Source organism: Camelus dromedarius, chromosome 33 (assembly GCF_036321535.1).
Source record: "Camelus dromedarius isolate mCamDro1 chromosome 33, mCamDro1.pat, whole genome shotgun sequence".
NCBI lineage: Eukaryota > Metazoa > Chordata > Mammalia > Artiodactyla > Camelidae > Camelus > Camelus dromedarius.
In genome coordinates this window covers 14,057,198-14,073,990 of record NC_087468.1, presented here as the reverse complement: position 1 = coordinate 14,073,990, position 16,793 = coordinate 14,057,198, and the positions used below count along the sequence as shown (strand labels likewise).

The window sequence follows — 16,793 nt, the reverse complement described above, 5'->3', positions numbered from 1 at the left end:
CTCTGTTAAAAATAAATAAAATGCTCTATGCCTAGAGACCCTCCCCAAAGAGTAAATGTTTCGCCCCAAACCTTTCGGATGTGGATAGGTTAAAGAAATCTGACAGACAATCATTCATTCACTCTCAACACATACAAAAACCCCTGTAGTGGCTTTGTGCCACACCCCTCACATCTCTCTATTCCTTTAGAAGAAAGAAGCTGACGACAGAAAAATGTAATGTCTAAAAGTGGCTAGAAGTCATCCCACTTAAAGTTTATTTCATGTGATTTCCAGCATGCAGTGTGCTTTCTTGGGGAAAAAAAATTTTTTTTTGTCCCAGTTCACATTATAAATTAATTTACAAATATAGAGCTGTTAGAAACAATATGTATAAAAGCCCACATGATTTTTCACATAGAAAAATATCCACAGAAACTGGTTTTTTGTACACACAATATGGGGCTAGGCAGTCTCTTTGGTTGTCTTCCTGCATAATATTCAAAAAGTAATGGTGATGTTATCTATACCTCGATAAACTATTTAAAAAAATAATTTTCTATTTGCATATTTCAAAATAAAAATTTAACAGTAATGCTGTGAGAGTCTCAAAAAAGAATACCTGGAGAAAAGATATTATTATTTTTTTTTACAATGTACTGTGTTCCTTTTCCAAAAAAAAATTAAACCCCCAAACCAGCAATGCTCCCATCAAAGACTGAACAGCATGGTACAAAGGTAACTCCTAGGACATTATCTTCATCTTAATGCATCGCTATTCCAATACAATCAACAAATATCCACACTGTAATGAACACTTTTTGGATAAGTTCAAACAGTGACTGAGTGTCTGCCAGGTACCAGGCCTTCTGCTGGGCACTGGGAGGGTGACCATAAAAAACTATTCAAATGAAGATGCCTCTTGAGAAGTAAAAGGGAGTGCTAAAAATAAGTTACATTTTAAAAAGTTTCTGATCACAAAGTTTTTATAAAAAACTATAAAAAATTCCATTTAAAAACTATTTCTAATAAAATTCTAAAACTTTGTGTATAAGTTGAAAAATCCAAGACACATGCTAAAAGGGACAGGACACCAAGTTGAGTAAGACACTAGTCACCCCAGACCTCAGAAATACGGCAGCAGAAGTAAGGCAAGAGGGGTTGTCCATGTCCGCTGCCCAGAGTGGCACTGATTTCAACCAGAATCTTTGGTCAAATGAAGGCGAGCTCATTCCTACTCTGTACACACTATGTCTGCCTGTGCATGCTGGTGCCTTGATTTCCAGGAACTAGAACACAAAATTTACAAGCACCAATTCTGGAGCCAGACTGCCTGGACCTGATCCTGGCTCCACGGCTTACTATCTGAGTGGCCTTGGGCAAGTTACCTAACATCCTGGCGTTTCACTGCCCTCGTACAGAAAATGAGGGGCAGAAAGCATACCTATCTCCCAAGGTTCTTGTGATGATTAAATGAGTGAATACACGTCAAGTGTCTAAAACAGCGCCTGGCACACAGCGCTGGCTTGCCTGCGCAGTTTTGCTGCTGTTAGGGTCTACCTCGCACCTGACGCTGAGCCTAAATAGAGGTGATTTGCGAGCTGGATAGAGTATTTGCATTTCCTAGTACCATATTTTTAAAACTTTCATTAGCCACAAAGAATCCAAGTGGAGGCTTCCTATAAAAATCCAGGTATCTGACTTTTCTAGAAAAATCAGAATGCTGCCAGGCGGGAGATAACAGCCTTTAGCTGGTCAGTCCCAACCCGTCCTTTCCGCTTCTGTTGCCAACTGTTACCTTTTTCCCACCCAACAACTTCATTCACTTTTTTTTTTTCAGCCAGTTCCTATACACCCTTGAGCTTGTAACCCTGATATACACTGATGAACAGAAAGACATGGTCCCTGCCCTCACAGGGCTCACAGGTGCTAGCCCAGAACAGAGAGGGCTGGATTTCTCTCCAGGAAGGCCCTTATCCAGAGAAAGCTGTCAAAGCTGGCCGAGATGTAGAGAGACTCCTGCTGCATCCATGATCCTCCGAGTGAGGTCAGCGGATGGACCCGGAGCTCTCCCAGGAGCTCGAGAAACGTGGCATCTCGGTGCCCGCCCCAGACCTACCGCCTGGGAATCTGCATGTGAACAAGATCTCAGGTGTGCACATTCAAGTCTGAGAAGCGCGCTCTATACCTCGGAGCCCTCGCGGGGGTAGATGAGGCTGTTGACCACGCTGAAGTTGTAGAACGGGCTGCCGAAGGGGCCGCTCTGACCCCCGCTGGTGCTGGCAGGGAAGGGGCTGTAATAGGAAGATCTCTGGCTGCTGCCCGCGTTGCTGGTGCTGTGGCTCAGCTGCAAGGTGTCTGGTGAGGCCTCCGAGACGGAGCTGGGGGGGAAGGTGCTGCTGGGGGGCACCTGGGCGCCCTGGATCCCTAGGTGGCGGCCGCCGGGGAGAGCTCGCTGGGTGCCCGCGCTGCTGCTGACACTTAAGGTGCTGAGGCTGCTGAAGAAGGTGTTCAGGCAAGGGGTGGAGGTGAGCATGGATGCTCCTGGGGAGGAGGCGGTCCTCTTGGTGCCCTCGGGAGGCTCTGGGGACTGAGAGGAGCTGTCTCCCTCCGGCTTCCCAGCCACTCCAGAGCTCAGTCCCGAGGACAGCCCGTCTTCCGACTTAGATGCCCCCGCGGCCGCCGCAGAGGTGCTGCTGGTTTCCGAGCGGCGCTTCCGCTTCCTGCGGAAGTTCCCGTTGTCAAACATTTTCTCACAGTTCGGATCCAGGGTCCAGTAATTCCCTTTCCCTGCGGAGACGAGAAAGGAAGCGGGGTGAGAGAGGAGCACCCCGTCCGTGCCCATGCGCTCAGCTTCAGCTCTGAGACGAGGGGGCAGACTCTCATTAAACTCTGGCAAAGATGCTCCATCCGCTCTACCCCTTAAATTCATCCTTTGTGGGGAGATTTTATTCTTCACCTTCAAGGAGAAATCTGGAACAACAGTGTCCTAGCCACTTCCAGCTTCTCCTGGCAGTGTCTGCCACTTACATTTTAAGACTCACTTCTATTCCCCAAACACTTATAATGACTCAGCACCTTCCCTTCTAGATGCATATTGTGTTCTCCCTGCCAAATTCTGGCACTACTTGAACCTCCGTCTCTTTCTTTGTAAAAATAGGGGTAAGAACGGTACTCACCTCATAGGTTGGCTGTGAGCGTTAAATGATACCTCTGCCAAGTAGCTGGCACACAGTAAGCAGCGAAAAACCAGTATGTTATCATTATCACTGGCTGCAAAGGTACAATACTCTCCCCCAAAAAAATACACCACTAGAAAAAGGTAGCCTCAGATACCCAGTCCTCTGCCTTGTCGAACACAAACGACAAGTTATTACTGAGTAATTAACTGTTTTAACAACGCCTTGGATGGCATATACTTGGGGTACACACCTAGGGCAGGAGGCACCCCGTATCTCTTCAAAGCTCTTCCTCCACTCCACAAATTTCAGAGATCAGGACCTAATTTAATGCCTGCAATGCTGGTCTTCTGCTTAGAAAATTTCCCTCACTCTCCAGCACAATGGAAGTAAAGAAGATCTAGCATCTTGGAGGATTTTATCTCCAGACAGCTTCTTTCGCTGCTGGTAAAAAGAATCTTTGGCATTTGAAAGTACTATAAAGCACTTATCTCATCGTGAGTGCTTTGCATGGATAACTTCAGTTTCTCCTCTCAGCTCTCTGAAGACAGGCAATATCACTGCCTCCATTTTTCAGATGGGGAAACTGAGATCCAGATTAAGTTAGTAACCTGTTGTCAGCTAGCAATGGTAGGGTGAGGATTTTAAGCAGACTGGCTCTAGACTCAGCATTCTTAACCATTGTCTTAAACACTGTCTCCACAAACTAGCACATGGTCCTCCACATTCATTATCTCCACTGACACATTTTCTGCAAGTAGTTGCAGAAAAAAAAAAAATTTTATTCATATAATTACCATCTAAATAACAACACCTGCACCCATCAGGATATTTATATTGTGTCACATTGGTGCCAAAAGCTTTGACAAGACATTAGTTATAGATCCTTAAACTTTTTAGAAAGTCCAGGAGTGTATATGCCAATTTACACGATCGTCTTAGACTCAGAGGCCAGGTCTGGAAGATGCATCTTCTGGAACTGCACCCTGTCCAGTACACTAACCACAAGCCACACGTTGCCGTTGGGCACTTGAAAAGTGGCCAGTCCAAAGTGAGATGTGGTGTAAAACACACACAGGATTTTGAAGAGTTAGTGCCAAAAGAATAATGTAAAGTAGCTCACTAATAATTTTTGTATTTGTTATACGTTGAAACAATATTTTGGGTTACCAATTAAAAAATAATTTCACCAACTTCTTTTTTACTTTTTTAACGTGGCTACTAGAAAATTTACAACCACGCGTGGTTTGTGCTGTACTTCTGTTGGAAAGCACTGCTCTAGAATGACTCCAAGTACAAATACTTCAGAGTATTTCCACAATTTACACAAAATCCTGGATCTCTGTAGTTTGCGACTGCAACATTTCTCTTCTCTTTTTCCTATCACGACTCTGCCAGCATTTCCCCTGTCCTGGGACCCTTCTGAAACTCTTAAGTAGGATTCTGTTTCTCTCGTTTTTGAGCTTTTCTCCACCTCACTCCTCGAGAAGAACGGAAACCACTAACGCTCCACTCCAACCCAGCCCTCCTCACCCCTGGGCTTAGATCCGAACGATGCAAATTTAGGCTTTTCATTTTCACATTTCTAAATAGTTATGGTTCCCAAACCGCGCGGTCTGCAGGACCCCGCTCAAGCTCTCCCATCCCTCGGCCCCTGCCTCAAGATGCCTGTGTCACCATCCTCTATAATCACCCCTCTCAAAGCAGGCACAGTGGGTCTCCCGCGACCCCGAGGCAGGAGGAAGAGCATCTGTGGCAGCCTGCACAGCCGGCTGCTCCAGCCCTAGGCCTCTCACCACCCCTCTCCTGAAATGTGATGGGATTCTCAGCTCATCGGAATCTCTTCATAGCCTTCCCTCATCTAAGTGCTCATCCGTGTTTTTAGTCCTAATCTCCCTCCCTGTACCTGGACCCTCCCTTCCAGCGGCCTGGTGAACACCATCCAGGGGCGGCGCCCAGTTTGAGGATTCAGGCTTTTCCCTTTTTCTCTAACTGGTCGTCCTCTCCGAGTGTGGGGGGTGGGGGTGCACGTGGGTATAAGGGACCGGCCAGGAAGCACCTGTCCGTCCTCACCTGGGTCGTCCTCGTCGCGGGGCACCTTCTTGAAGCAGTCGTTGAGCGACAGGTTGTGGCGGATGGAGTTCTGCCAGCCCGCCTTGCTGCGCTGGTAGAAGGGGAAGCTGTCGGCCACGAACTGGTAGATGTGGCTGAGCGTGAGCTTGCGCTCGGGCGCGCTCTGGATGGCCATGGCGATGAGCGCCGAGTACGAGTAGGGCGGTCGCACCATCTTCATCAGGTCCTCGCGGCTGGCCATGGACAGCCAGCCCAGCTCCCCCGGCGCCGCGGGCCCGGCGGGCGAGGCGGGCGCGGCGGGCGCGGGCTGCGCGAAGGGCCGCTGCGCGCAGCCGAAGGTGCTGGCCGCGGTCGGCGGCTGCAGGAAGGGCCCGGGCGCGCCCCCGGGGGGCGGCGGAGGCGGCGGCGGCGGGGGGGCCCCCAGGTACGCGGCGGCGGCGGCCGGGGGACCGCCCACGGCCGGCCCGTTGAGCCACAGGTAGGGGTTGGCGGCGGCGGCCGGCGGCGCGGGGTAGTCGGCCAGCCCGTAGGGCGCCCTGGCCGGCGGAGGGGCGCCCGGGGCGGCGGCGGCGGCGGCCGGGGGCAGGCCGGGCTGCGAGTACACGCCGAAGTTGTCGCCGCAGTAGAGAGCCATGTCGGCGGCCGTCGGCGGGTGCGGCGCGGCGGCGGCGGCGAGCGGCGAGCGGGGCTGGTCTCGCCGCTCGGGCGAGAGCATCCCTTTGGGGGCCAACCCTGCGGCCCCGCCTCGGCCCTCGAGCGGCGATCGGCGTCCCGGGCGGGGAGGGGGGTCGGGTGCGCGCGGAGCGCCGGCGAGCCGGCTTCTTATAACCGTCGGCGGCGCGGCTCCTCCCGGGCCGGTCCCGGGGCTGGGCGGCGGCCCGCGGGCCCCGGCTCTCCACGCCCCCGCCACGCCCCACCTGCCCGCGCGTCCTGGCCCAGCGCGCGGAAACCTCGCGCCGCCCGCCGCGCCCGCCGCGCCCCGCCCCGCGCCTGCAGCCCCTCCTCGCCTGCCCGGGGGAGCCGGGGCGGACGGGGGAGGCTGGCGCCTCCAGGTTTCGGGCGAACGGCTCCCCATTCCTAACCACCGTGTTCTCAGCACAATCATGAAATAAAATAACGAATATCGGAACAAAGAGCAGATCACCAAAGGCGGGCCACTGTTTTATGAAAAGTCCGTAAGTTAACTTTGGGTGGCCTAGCCCCCTGTGGTATTTAGACTTCGAGCCTCTACACCTGTGCGGATCGAGTTGCAGGATTCACGTCCGGTCTCGACTGATGCGCTCGCAGTCAGAAATAATAGACGCGATTTACAAATCTTTGGGGGTAAACGGTAGACGATATTAAGGTGCATCCTTGGTGTGTCCCCTTCTCCTAGGGGATTCTTTGAAGGAAGGGACTGAAATCGGTTTTTAATTTATCTAACCACGTCTCTAAACATAACTATACGTTCGTTCACATTCGAGCAGTATTCGTTCATTTCAGGTTCGGTTTGCGCAGTCTTTTGGTGTGATTTGTTTTCTTCTAAATCAGAAGGGCGAACGTTTTCAAAAACATTTAAATAAGTGGGTTCGGAATTAGCATTTTAAAACCAACTGTAATTTAAACTCTGCTAGAAGCGCTCATTTACAAAAACGGTCTCAACGAATTCTGGCATACGACTTGCCCTCCACTCTTGTAAGTTTCCAAATGCGGCTTCTGCCTGGAAAAACAAAACCAGCAAAATGTTGCGGCGACCCCACATGCCACGCAATAATTATTTATTGGCTCCGAACAACAGTAAGAAAAGTGTCTCTTTTACAATTCAAAACGACTCCTAAGTATGCTCTTAATAAGTGACAGGTCTGAGATTCTCGTTTAAGGAAGAGGGGAGGGGAAAAGATCTTTTTCCCGACTGCTTGCCAATTGCAGACTGACGGTCCAGAACATCTAATAATTTGGAAATCTCCCTCTCCCCCACCACGTCACGTTTATCTTCATGATGAAGTTAGTTATACACTTTCAGGAAAATGATCGTCTTCTGTTATCCCACTTCTTAAAAAATGAAATTCAGAGATACTTAACTAGCAAATTTTGGTACCTAGAAGGCAAACCGCATTTCAGATATAGTATTTTTCTCGTCTTTTCTGGAACCAGAAAGGAATTCTTGGCACACGATTTCTTTCCTGCAGATGATACAGAATGGGGTAATGTTTGCCTTCCTCGGATTTTGAGTTGTTTCCTATTTTAGATGAGCAGAGTGATTTTGTTTTCCTTCTCGAATAGCCCAAACGAAGTTGTTTTGTTTCTCTTGGGATGTTAATAAGGATGACAGCTATAAGCCAGGAAATTGGAAATCAATATTTAATAAATTATAATGCCCAAATTGAGTATTTTTTCCTTAAATTTAAATTCTAAACTAGAAAGAGAAAGTCCAAAAGAAAAACTGGGAAAATTAGGAAAAAATTGGAACCATCTTCCCCTTCGTAATTGATGTCCTTAAGACTATAATACAATGCCATCCCTGATTTTTTAGCAAATTTCTTACCCATACATACTTTGTGGTTTTGCGGATTTCTTTTTTAGTTTAATTCTTAACCCTGTAACTCCAAATTATTTTGAGTGAGTGGCCGTGATTTCAGACTATTGTTTCTGGCTTTGATTAAACGTTCTGCCAAATAGAGGGTTTTTTTTTTTTCCGTAACTATACATTATTTTTTGTGGACTTTAATTTTATTTAAAAATGATGGAGCCACCTAGCGGCTCTTTGCCCCTGTTACAGCACATCTCCAGGTAGGGATCCATGAGGTGGACACCCCCTCTAGGGGTTTGGAAGTTACACTTTTCTACCTATTTTTTAATCACATCTTAATTAGATAAACTTAAAACTATCATTGGTCATAGCCTGGGGTTTTTAACATCAAAATTCAGTAATATCTGAAGTCCCTTTTTAAAAACATTAAATTTTAAAAAGCAATTGGTACACTTAAAAAAAATAAACAGAACAAAAACTGTGCTTAAAATTCAAATTCCTCATAACAACAGTTTGTCAAATTGCATTTTCACAAAAGAATATACTCGAGACAATTGACTAATGTATCTATGCCTCGCGTAAAATAAGGTAGACTGTTAACATGTTTTCATCACTGGAAAATAAAACATTTGGGGAAATTATTCAATCTAAAGAAAATGTCTTATTTTCCACTGACATGTGATAACATTCTTACTGATTCTTTGAGCCACAATGATTTATAATGGAATGTGGTCATTTTTAACAAATACTATAACAGAATGTAAAGCTTACACTCATTAATTCATAGCATCATAGACACACTGGCACGTTAGTGTTTGCTAGTATTTTTGCACAGTTACAGAGGAAGGAAAAGGTCATATAAATTGGAAAGAGCCTCAGTGCTCTTAACTCCTAATGGTTGCAACTTAGAACAACACTGAGCGAGGCACAGTCAGTCCTTCCCATCTCGGAATCCTGGTTTACTTTGTAGCATCCATGAAAAAGGCCACAGGCAGAAATCATGAACTCTATCCATGTCCCCCTCCTGGCTTTCTACTGTGCACTATCATTATTATACCTTTCTTGACTCTGCTCGTAAATCAGAGACTCTTTGAAGACGAATCCTTATATGTAATTCAGTTTTTGAAACACCTTGCCCACCAGAAGATGAGCAAATATCAATTTCTGAAAAATTCGTATCTGCCGAGTTAATGAATGACTACTTACAAATGCCATGTTGGGATATAAATAAACCCATTCCGGGATGAATTAAACGTACACACGTACACACACACACACACACAAACCTAACGCCCAAAATGGGACCTTGGGACCAGAGAAAAATTTCTATAGCAAAAAAGAATAGGAGCATTACTCAGATGTGGAGGGAAAAAAAAAACCAACTTTACTAGAGTAATGGGAAGGACATTTTAGAAAATGTTGGCTTTTTTGTTTTCAGTAAGATGTATGGCAGCCTGGCCTGAAACAAGAAGTCAGAGTACCACAAAAAGGAGACAAACTCAGGTGCAAGAGGAGATGAAAAAGGAACCAGAGGAGGTGTGGGGGGGAAAAATGCCGGATACCTCGACTTATCTTTGGAGAATACAGTTTTTGGACTAATGAGGTGAGAAGGCCAAAATAAGGAAGATTAATTAGTGCGTTTGTTATTTTGGTGAAAAGAGGGTGGATTATTGAAGGGAAGATGTGGAGACCACAGGGGCTGGGCCTGCTGCCTCACTCCTGACTTTTGCCAGCTTCCAACCGCTGAATTGGTTCTCGTTCGAGAGGTGGCGGGGTCATCAGCGAGAGGCAAACTGAAGAGCCTCTGTCCCCTCCCAGTCTGTACGTCAAAAGCTGCGACTTGCAGACTGAAGCAGAACTCAGAGGCACCCTGCGCCAGGACCTCGTGCATCCTAAGCCCGCACTCTCCACTGAGCTGCCCCCTGCCCTCGTCCGGCCTTCATGTTGACATTGGCCACACTACCCCCATCAGTGCCCCCCCCCCCGCCCCCCGCCCCAGCCGCCTGGGAATCAGAGAAGACTGGAAAGAGTTGCAAATACAGAGTGAAGGGCAAAAATCAAGTCCTGGAAGGCTCAGAAACAGGAGTGTGGCCCAGGGACACCCAGCCACAGGCCAGAGGACTCTTAAGGCTCACGGCCCTCTTCCCACTGCAAACATTAGGCACAGAACAGGTAGCAGAAAGGATGGATCCTGAGGATTCTTGCAGACTGAGGCATCTGAGGATATCACAAAAGTTCCATGTACTCAATCCAGAAAAATAAGAAAAATGATTAGCCCAAACCATGGTGCTCCAGCAATTCCTTTGAACAACTTATTAACATGTCCCGCCCCTGTTTGAACGGGAAGCCTCTTCTGGTTGCCGCCCTGTCCCCGCCCGAGGCCTCTGGAATGCTTCCTGGCCTCTGGCTCTAGCTGACTAGCCCCATTCTTGGCCTTCCTCAGCTAACTTCTCAGACCCTTCCTCTCCGGACCCTCATTTCCAAGAACCAACTTCTCTCCAGTTCAGCCACCCACTGTACTGGGTGTTTTAAGAGGATGGAAATGCTATCTCTTGTTGCTCTTTTTTTTTTTTTCTTTTAACACCTGCAGTTAAGGAATGTGTGCTAAGTGCCTGGCACTGTGCTAGGCTGCGTACAGGCATCACCTCGCTTACTTCTCTCGGCAGTTCTGTGAGATAAGAACTGCTAGCAACCGAAAGAGAGGTTAAGTAATTTAACCGCGGTCTCCCAACTTCTAAGTGTGCAGCCAGGATCCAAATCCAGGCAGCCCAGCTGTGAAGCCCGTTCTGGGAACCCTCTGCTCTCATTGCCTCCTCCCAGTGTTTCCCCAGCGCCCAGGCCAGTGCCCGACGGCAGCGCATGCGCAACGATCTTTTGTTGCTTGAATAAAAAAAAAAAAGTTAAAAAGCATTAAGTCATGTAAAGCAGAAATTGAAAGTCTCACCCCTACAACCCCCTACCCCGTCTCTTCATGGTCCCTCTCACCAATGGTAACCACTTGTTATCAGTTTCTTATGCTTCCCTCCAGAATTTTTTTTTTTAATTCAAATGTAGTTGATTTACAATGTTAGTTTCAGGTGTACCGCAAAGCGATTCAGTTATATATATATACTCAGTTTCTTTTCCATTACAGCTCCCTACAAGAAATTGAATTAAGTTCCCTGTGCTATAGACTCGCTCCTTGTTGTTTATCTATTTATATATAGTAATGTGAATCCAGAAAATGTTTTCAGGCACTTACCTGCACAGCTATATGCATTTAAAAGTGGAATCCACATTACCTGCCCCCACCAAAAAAAAAAAAAAAAAAAAAAAGTGGAATCTATGCTGTTCACATGGCTCTGCACCTTCTACTTTCATTCATATGTTTTAGGAATTTTCCAAAGCAGTGCATGTGTCCATATGTCCACCTCATTTTGTCCTCCTGGTGGTCCCCTTCATGGGGTGGTCAGGGCTGGCCCCAACTTTATGGCTGGGTGCAGGTGGCTTACAGCCAGTGTCTGTTCTAATTTTTTGGTGTCCCTCCGTACCCATGAGGCAATATTTTGAATTTAACCTATTTTAGTTCGATCTTTAGATTATTTCCTTTAAAAGAAATGGCTTAATGTGCTGATGATAGTAAACGCCTAGCTGGGACTTGCTGGGTCAAAGAGAACGCACCCTTTAATGTTTGATTCTGACCAACTGCTCTGCCGGAAGGTGCCCCAGTGTCTACCACCTACCACCCTGGATGCCTTTGCTAACACTGGATTTGTTCAAGTCTTTCTATTTTGTCAATCTTAAAAGCACAAGAGGATGTCTCAAAAGTGTTTCCATTTGTTTTCCTTGATGAAGGACTATCTAGTCATATGTCATTTTAAAATCTTTTTCGGGAACTAACTGTTCTGACCTTTTGCCCATTTTTCTATCTGTGTATCTTTAAAAAAAAATTTATGTGAGCAACTTGTGATTAAAGATATTAACTTTTTTTTCTCCTAGGTATTGCAAGTCATGATTTCTTTGTTAAAACTGTCTCTTCTCTTGGCATCTCTGACAACACACTGTCCTGGCTCTCTTCCTTTCTCTTCTGCATCTTCTGAAAGGACATCTGTTTCTCATCTCATCCACTGAATATCATTTTCCCCCCTCAGGTTCCTAACCTCAGCCCTCTTCCTCTCCCCTACACGGTCTTCATGGGCTGCCCCATCTACTCCGTGGCTTTCATCATTGTAGTGGACACGGTTTGTTACAGTTGTTACTGCCTGTTTAACAACTCCACAGAGAAACACTCTGCCATTATTTCCAAAGCGTGAGGTTTACGTGGGTTTGGCCATTGGGCAGGGACAGGCTGGAGACTCAGACCTGACCCTTGCCAGTGTTACTTTCTCCTACAACAATGATTTGTTTGAAGTGGGTGAGCGATTTAAGGTAGATCACTTAAGATCTTCTTCAGGACTTCTGCTGGGATTACCAGAAAAAGTTCTTTTCTTCACAGGGCTTGGTTTCTACACAGAGTTTGTGGTCCTGAAATGGCCATCATTAGGACCACCAGAGAGGATGCAGGTGACACCACATAAAGCTGAGTGACAGAAATGAAGACACATCCTGGATCCAAGATTTGAATCCCTTTATGCAGGATCCTCCTTCATCCTCTTGAACTTCCTGTTTTCATTAGCTGACAAATATCCTTTTTCAAGTAATAAGTTAGCCTATGGTGTTAAAGGCTGCATTGTGTCCCCTATAAATTACAATGTTGACTTCCTAACTCCTCATACCTCAGAACGTGACTATGTGGAGATAAAGTCATGAAAGAGGTAATTAAGGTCTTAGGGTGGACCCTAATCCAAAATGGCTGAGGTCTTTATCAGAAGAGGAGATTAAGACACAGACACAGACCCGCAGAGGGAAGACCCTGTGAAGACACGGGGAGAAGATGGCCGTCAACAAGCCCAGGAGAGAAGCCCTTGAGGAGACCAACCCGGCTGAGACCTTGATCTTGGACTTCTCCCCTCCAGAACTATGAGGAAGTAAGTTTCTGTTGGTGTTTTGTTTTGGCTACCCGGCCTGAATGAAGGGAGTCCATTCTCTTGTTAGCCAGCCATGGTTCTAGCACTCTCCATGCTTTTCCCAGTGCATTGCTCCCAAGCCTTGTCACGGTTTGCCATGAATTAGATACAACCATGGTCTTAATTCAGCCTGTTATCTGACGAACGCGCAAAGATTAGCTGATTTTACAATCTTGTGGCTTCCTCGGTTTATTTGACTCCATTATACATCAAATCTTTGTTTAAGCATCAGATATATTTTACAGACTTACTGTACCTCTTTCTTAACCAACCTCCAGCTGAACCCAGATTCATTCTTCTAACCCCAGTTCCTACAGCCTTTCTATCCTAGGCCCCTTTGCTTAGTGTCTACTTTCTGAGGTAGGTCACTGCCTTTTGTATAATAGACCCTCTATAGATGGTTTTTGAAGATGATGATGGTGGTGACAATGTTCATGACAGCCAGGCTGCTTCTTGACTGTAGATCCACCCAGCCAGGGCTGCAACTGGAGAAGCTGGATTGACCTTGTTCTTCAACCCGTGCTTCCCAGTCCTTGGCAGAATCATCTAGGGAGCCTGTTAAAGTACTGATTCCTTGGCTCCACCCTATGGAGTCTAAATCTCTAAGGTGGGATGCCTGCAGGCTCTATACTTCTTAACCTTCACCCATGATGATGCTGACACTTGATTTTGGGAGCATAATCACTTTTTCAGAACCTTAAAGAGGAGGAACAATGTTCCTTTATAGATACACATAAAGCGATGGTTCTCAAGTTGGGGAGATCAGAGAGGTGCGTCTGAATCCATCAGAGTTTCTTTCGAATTGTAGGAGCCCTGCCCTTATCTCAGGAGAGGACGTGGAGAGCCGTGATCAGCAGGCACGTGCCTGTAGCATCCCTCAGAAGTGGTGGGGCAGAGGCAGAAAGTTGAGATATAAGATGTGGAAATAATCAGGAGTGCTTTATATGAATGGGTTAATATATACAGAGAGAGAGAGAAGGAAAAAAGATGGTTTGTGGGAGAAAGAAAATCTTATCCCAAATAGAGAGTTGGGAGGTGAAAATGGGGTGAACTTGAATGCAGAGGGCACAGGTCATTGTGGGATGCTGGTTGGACCTGCCCTTCTGAAGCAGAGCATCCTGCCAACCTCTGGCAAAGTATTTCTGGCAGTAGAGCAACACATTTCAGCTCTCTGGTCTCTGTAGTGAAAGACCTGGGCTCTGGTCTCAGCTTTGCTGCTTATTAAGCGTAGGGAGTGGTGGCACCAGCTCAGGAACTGCCCGAGTCTCTGAACCTTGATGGTCTCGTGTACAAAGTGTTGGTGGCAGTACCTAAAACTGTTTCAGGGATTAAATATGATCATATGTGTGAAGCACTAAGCCGTCAATAAATGATAGTTTTATCATGGCCTGTTTTTTATTTCCTGAATTGATAAGCCCGGGAGTGAAGTGTACTGCCTTTGATCATGGACAAGGCACAGATCAGAAACACAAGGTAAAGATAACTTTACTTTGAATATTCCCTGCTGGAAAGATTAAAATATGAGGTTCCCCTTACAGAGCATAATTTGGACCAATCTTATTAGGAGAGATTATCCAGCTAATTGGTTGCAAATGCAACCTAGAACACATGGGACTTCTTAATTTGGCAAAAAACTAACAGGGTGACAAAGACATGCCAGACCCTGGACAAAGCACAGGAAATAAAAGGTTTTTGCCTTCAAGGTGCGTCCAGCTCAGGAAGGACAAAAAATGGAAGTAATTAGGCTGGAAGTTGGTTCTGTGGGAATAGTAATAATACTTTCTTTAAGGTATTAATAATATATTAATACATAATTAATAAATAATACACAAATATATTAATAATAAGAAGAATATTAATTTCTGAGAGCTCCATATGTTTTGGGGAGATTAAACCCTTTGTCTGCAACAGGAGTTACAATGTTTCCCCCCAGTGTTCTCTTTTGACTTTGTTTCCATGGGGTTAGCAGACCTAGTTACTGCCTCAGTTGTTTGCCCTTACGCAGTGCACAACCTGCCCAACTGTTCAATGCTGTCTCATCTGGTTTTCATAAACAACCCTAGGAAGAAGGTACTATTATCCCCATTTTACATCACCTCCCCAAAGCCACACAGTGAATCAGTGGCAAATTTGGAGCCCAGGATTAATCTCTGTGCTGAACTGCACCTGCCACACAGGGTTATAGTCAGTCTTAAGCAGGACAGCCTTATACAGTAGTCAACACAGTGCCTGATAGGTAGTAAATACTGAATAAAATGTATGTGATGTTAGCTTTTCATCAGTCATATGTGGAAAACATCATTTGTGGCCAATATCTTTTTCCAGGTTTGTCATTTGGCATTTGATTTGGCTTGTGGTGTTTGCTAACCTGTCATATTTTTACATAATTGGGTTTCTGTATCTTTTCCATTATGACTTTGGTGATGACTTCTGCTTTGGTTGGCATTATAAAGACAGAATAGTTGAGTAAGATGACCACTCCTGTGTTAATTAGGGGACAGGCTAATTTAGAGAAACCCCAAAATGCAAGACTACAGTGGACTTTCCTCTCATGGACCAGTCCTGATGTGGGATGTGGTTCTGCACCACAGGATTCCCAGTGACCCAGGGACTTTCCCTGTTAAAAGAGAACATAGGAAGGGGAAGGGAAAACATGCAATCTCCTTTAAAGGAAGCAACACTTATTTCTACTTAAATCCCATTGGGACTTAGTCAGGTGGACATCCCATGGCTGCAAAGGAAGCTGGGAAATGTGGTCTCAAGCTGGGTGGCCTGTGCTTTGCCAAAACAAGGGGTCCAGCGGCAGGGGCGTGGTTCCTGTGCTAAAGGAAAAAAGGAAAGGGTACCAGGGTATAGTTGGCACCTCCACCCCTCCCCAAATCCCACATCCTCCTATGTGAAATCCACCCTCATCCTGAACTTACTTCTGGACACTTTTTCCTCTGCTGCAAAAATTTCATTTCTTGTGGATGCAGTTTTTTTCCCCCAGTTCTTTTGTTGGGGATAATTATAAGAGGTAACTCAGAGTTAGGAAAAGAAATGAGAAATAATACTCCTTGCCTCCTGAGGGTCTTGGCAAATTCCCCTTCCTGGGCCTGGACCACCTTCCAGTCTTGCAGCCAGTTAATTGCTACCTGTTGTTCAGATGCGAAGCTCCAAGCTCCATCCTCAGAGAAACAGCCGTAGTTCCTTCACTCCTCTCCCTCCCAAAGCAGACGAGGGCTCCTGTATACTCGTCCCATTTTACTTTTGTTCATAACTAGGTAGGTGTCTGTACTAGACACTTGGTGACGAGGATGTATCTGTGTGGCTCTGTGGTGGCTGTCCCTGCTGTGCTGCGCTCTGCACTTCCAGGGCCAGGAGCTTTGTGTGTTTTGCTCACCTCCAGGGATGGAGCCTTGTGCTGTGATCAGTTTTGACTTTTGACAGGTGCCTCCTTCGTTCTGGAATCCAGGATGAAGCAGCGGCTCTATCTGGGACGTGCTGGGACACCTGCTGGTCTGGGAGAGCCCGCGGAGAGGTGGGAAGTGGCCTGGGGACACGGACACTGGTGGCAGCCATATTCGGGAAGCTTGCACGGCATGAACACTGCTGCTTGTGGCTCTCTTTTGCTTTTTTTAAATTTCTCGTTTGACCTCACGTGCCAGTTCATGGGGAAATGACAGCTGCCCAGAGGTACGGAGTGGAGAAGCCTCCCGGGGAATCAGAGGCTGTGTGGCTACACTCTGGCGACTTCTTGACCCTTTCACTCTCATCTCTCACTGCCACCAAGGAGGGTGCGGAGCCCATGGCAGCCGCTCTGGGACATGCCTCCCAGCTGGACGGAGCTGGAGCTGCATTCACCCAGCGATCTATTATTGACCAACGAGGAATTTTCACAATTGTTCAACTGGGAACATGAAAGCACTTTATAATAGACCATCCTCCTGCCCACGGTTCAGTCTCCTATTAGGTGATCTCAGCCTCAAGGGGGTGAGAGAAAAAGGCAGCACCATGAGTCAGCAACTC

General features: G+C 46.6%; 1 protein-coding gene across 1 annotated transcript; it reads right to left on the bottom strand.

Moving 5' to 3' along the window:
* Window positions 1–2,161: 2,161 nt before the first annotated feature.
* Window positions 2,162–5,865, bottom strand: FOXI3 (forkhead box I3). Its single transcript, XM_010997878.3, has 2 exons — window positions 5,232–5,865; window positions 2,162–2,769 (listed from the first exon to the last, which is right to left on the bottom strand). The coding sequence occupies exons 1-2, from the start codon at window positions 5,863–5,865 to the stop codon at window positions 2,162–2,164; spliced, it is 1,242 nt and encodes a 413-aa protein (XP_010996180.3).
* Window positions 5,866–16,793: the final 10,928 nt, after the last annotated feature.

Coding starts and splice junctions, on each gene's coding strand:
- FOXI3 (XM_010997878.3), bottom strand. CDS start 5,865: ATGGCTCTCTACTGCGGCGACAACTTCGGCGTGTACTCGCAGCCCGGC. Junction 2,770..5,231: donor CCGCGACGAGGACGACCCAG/GTGAGGACGGAC, acceptor TCGTCTCCGCAG/GGAAAGGGAATTACTGGACC.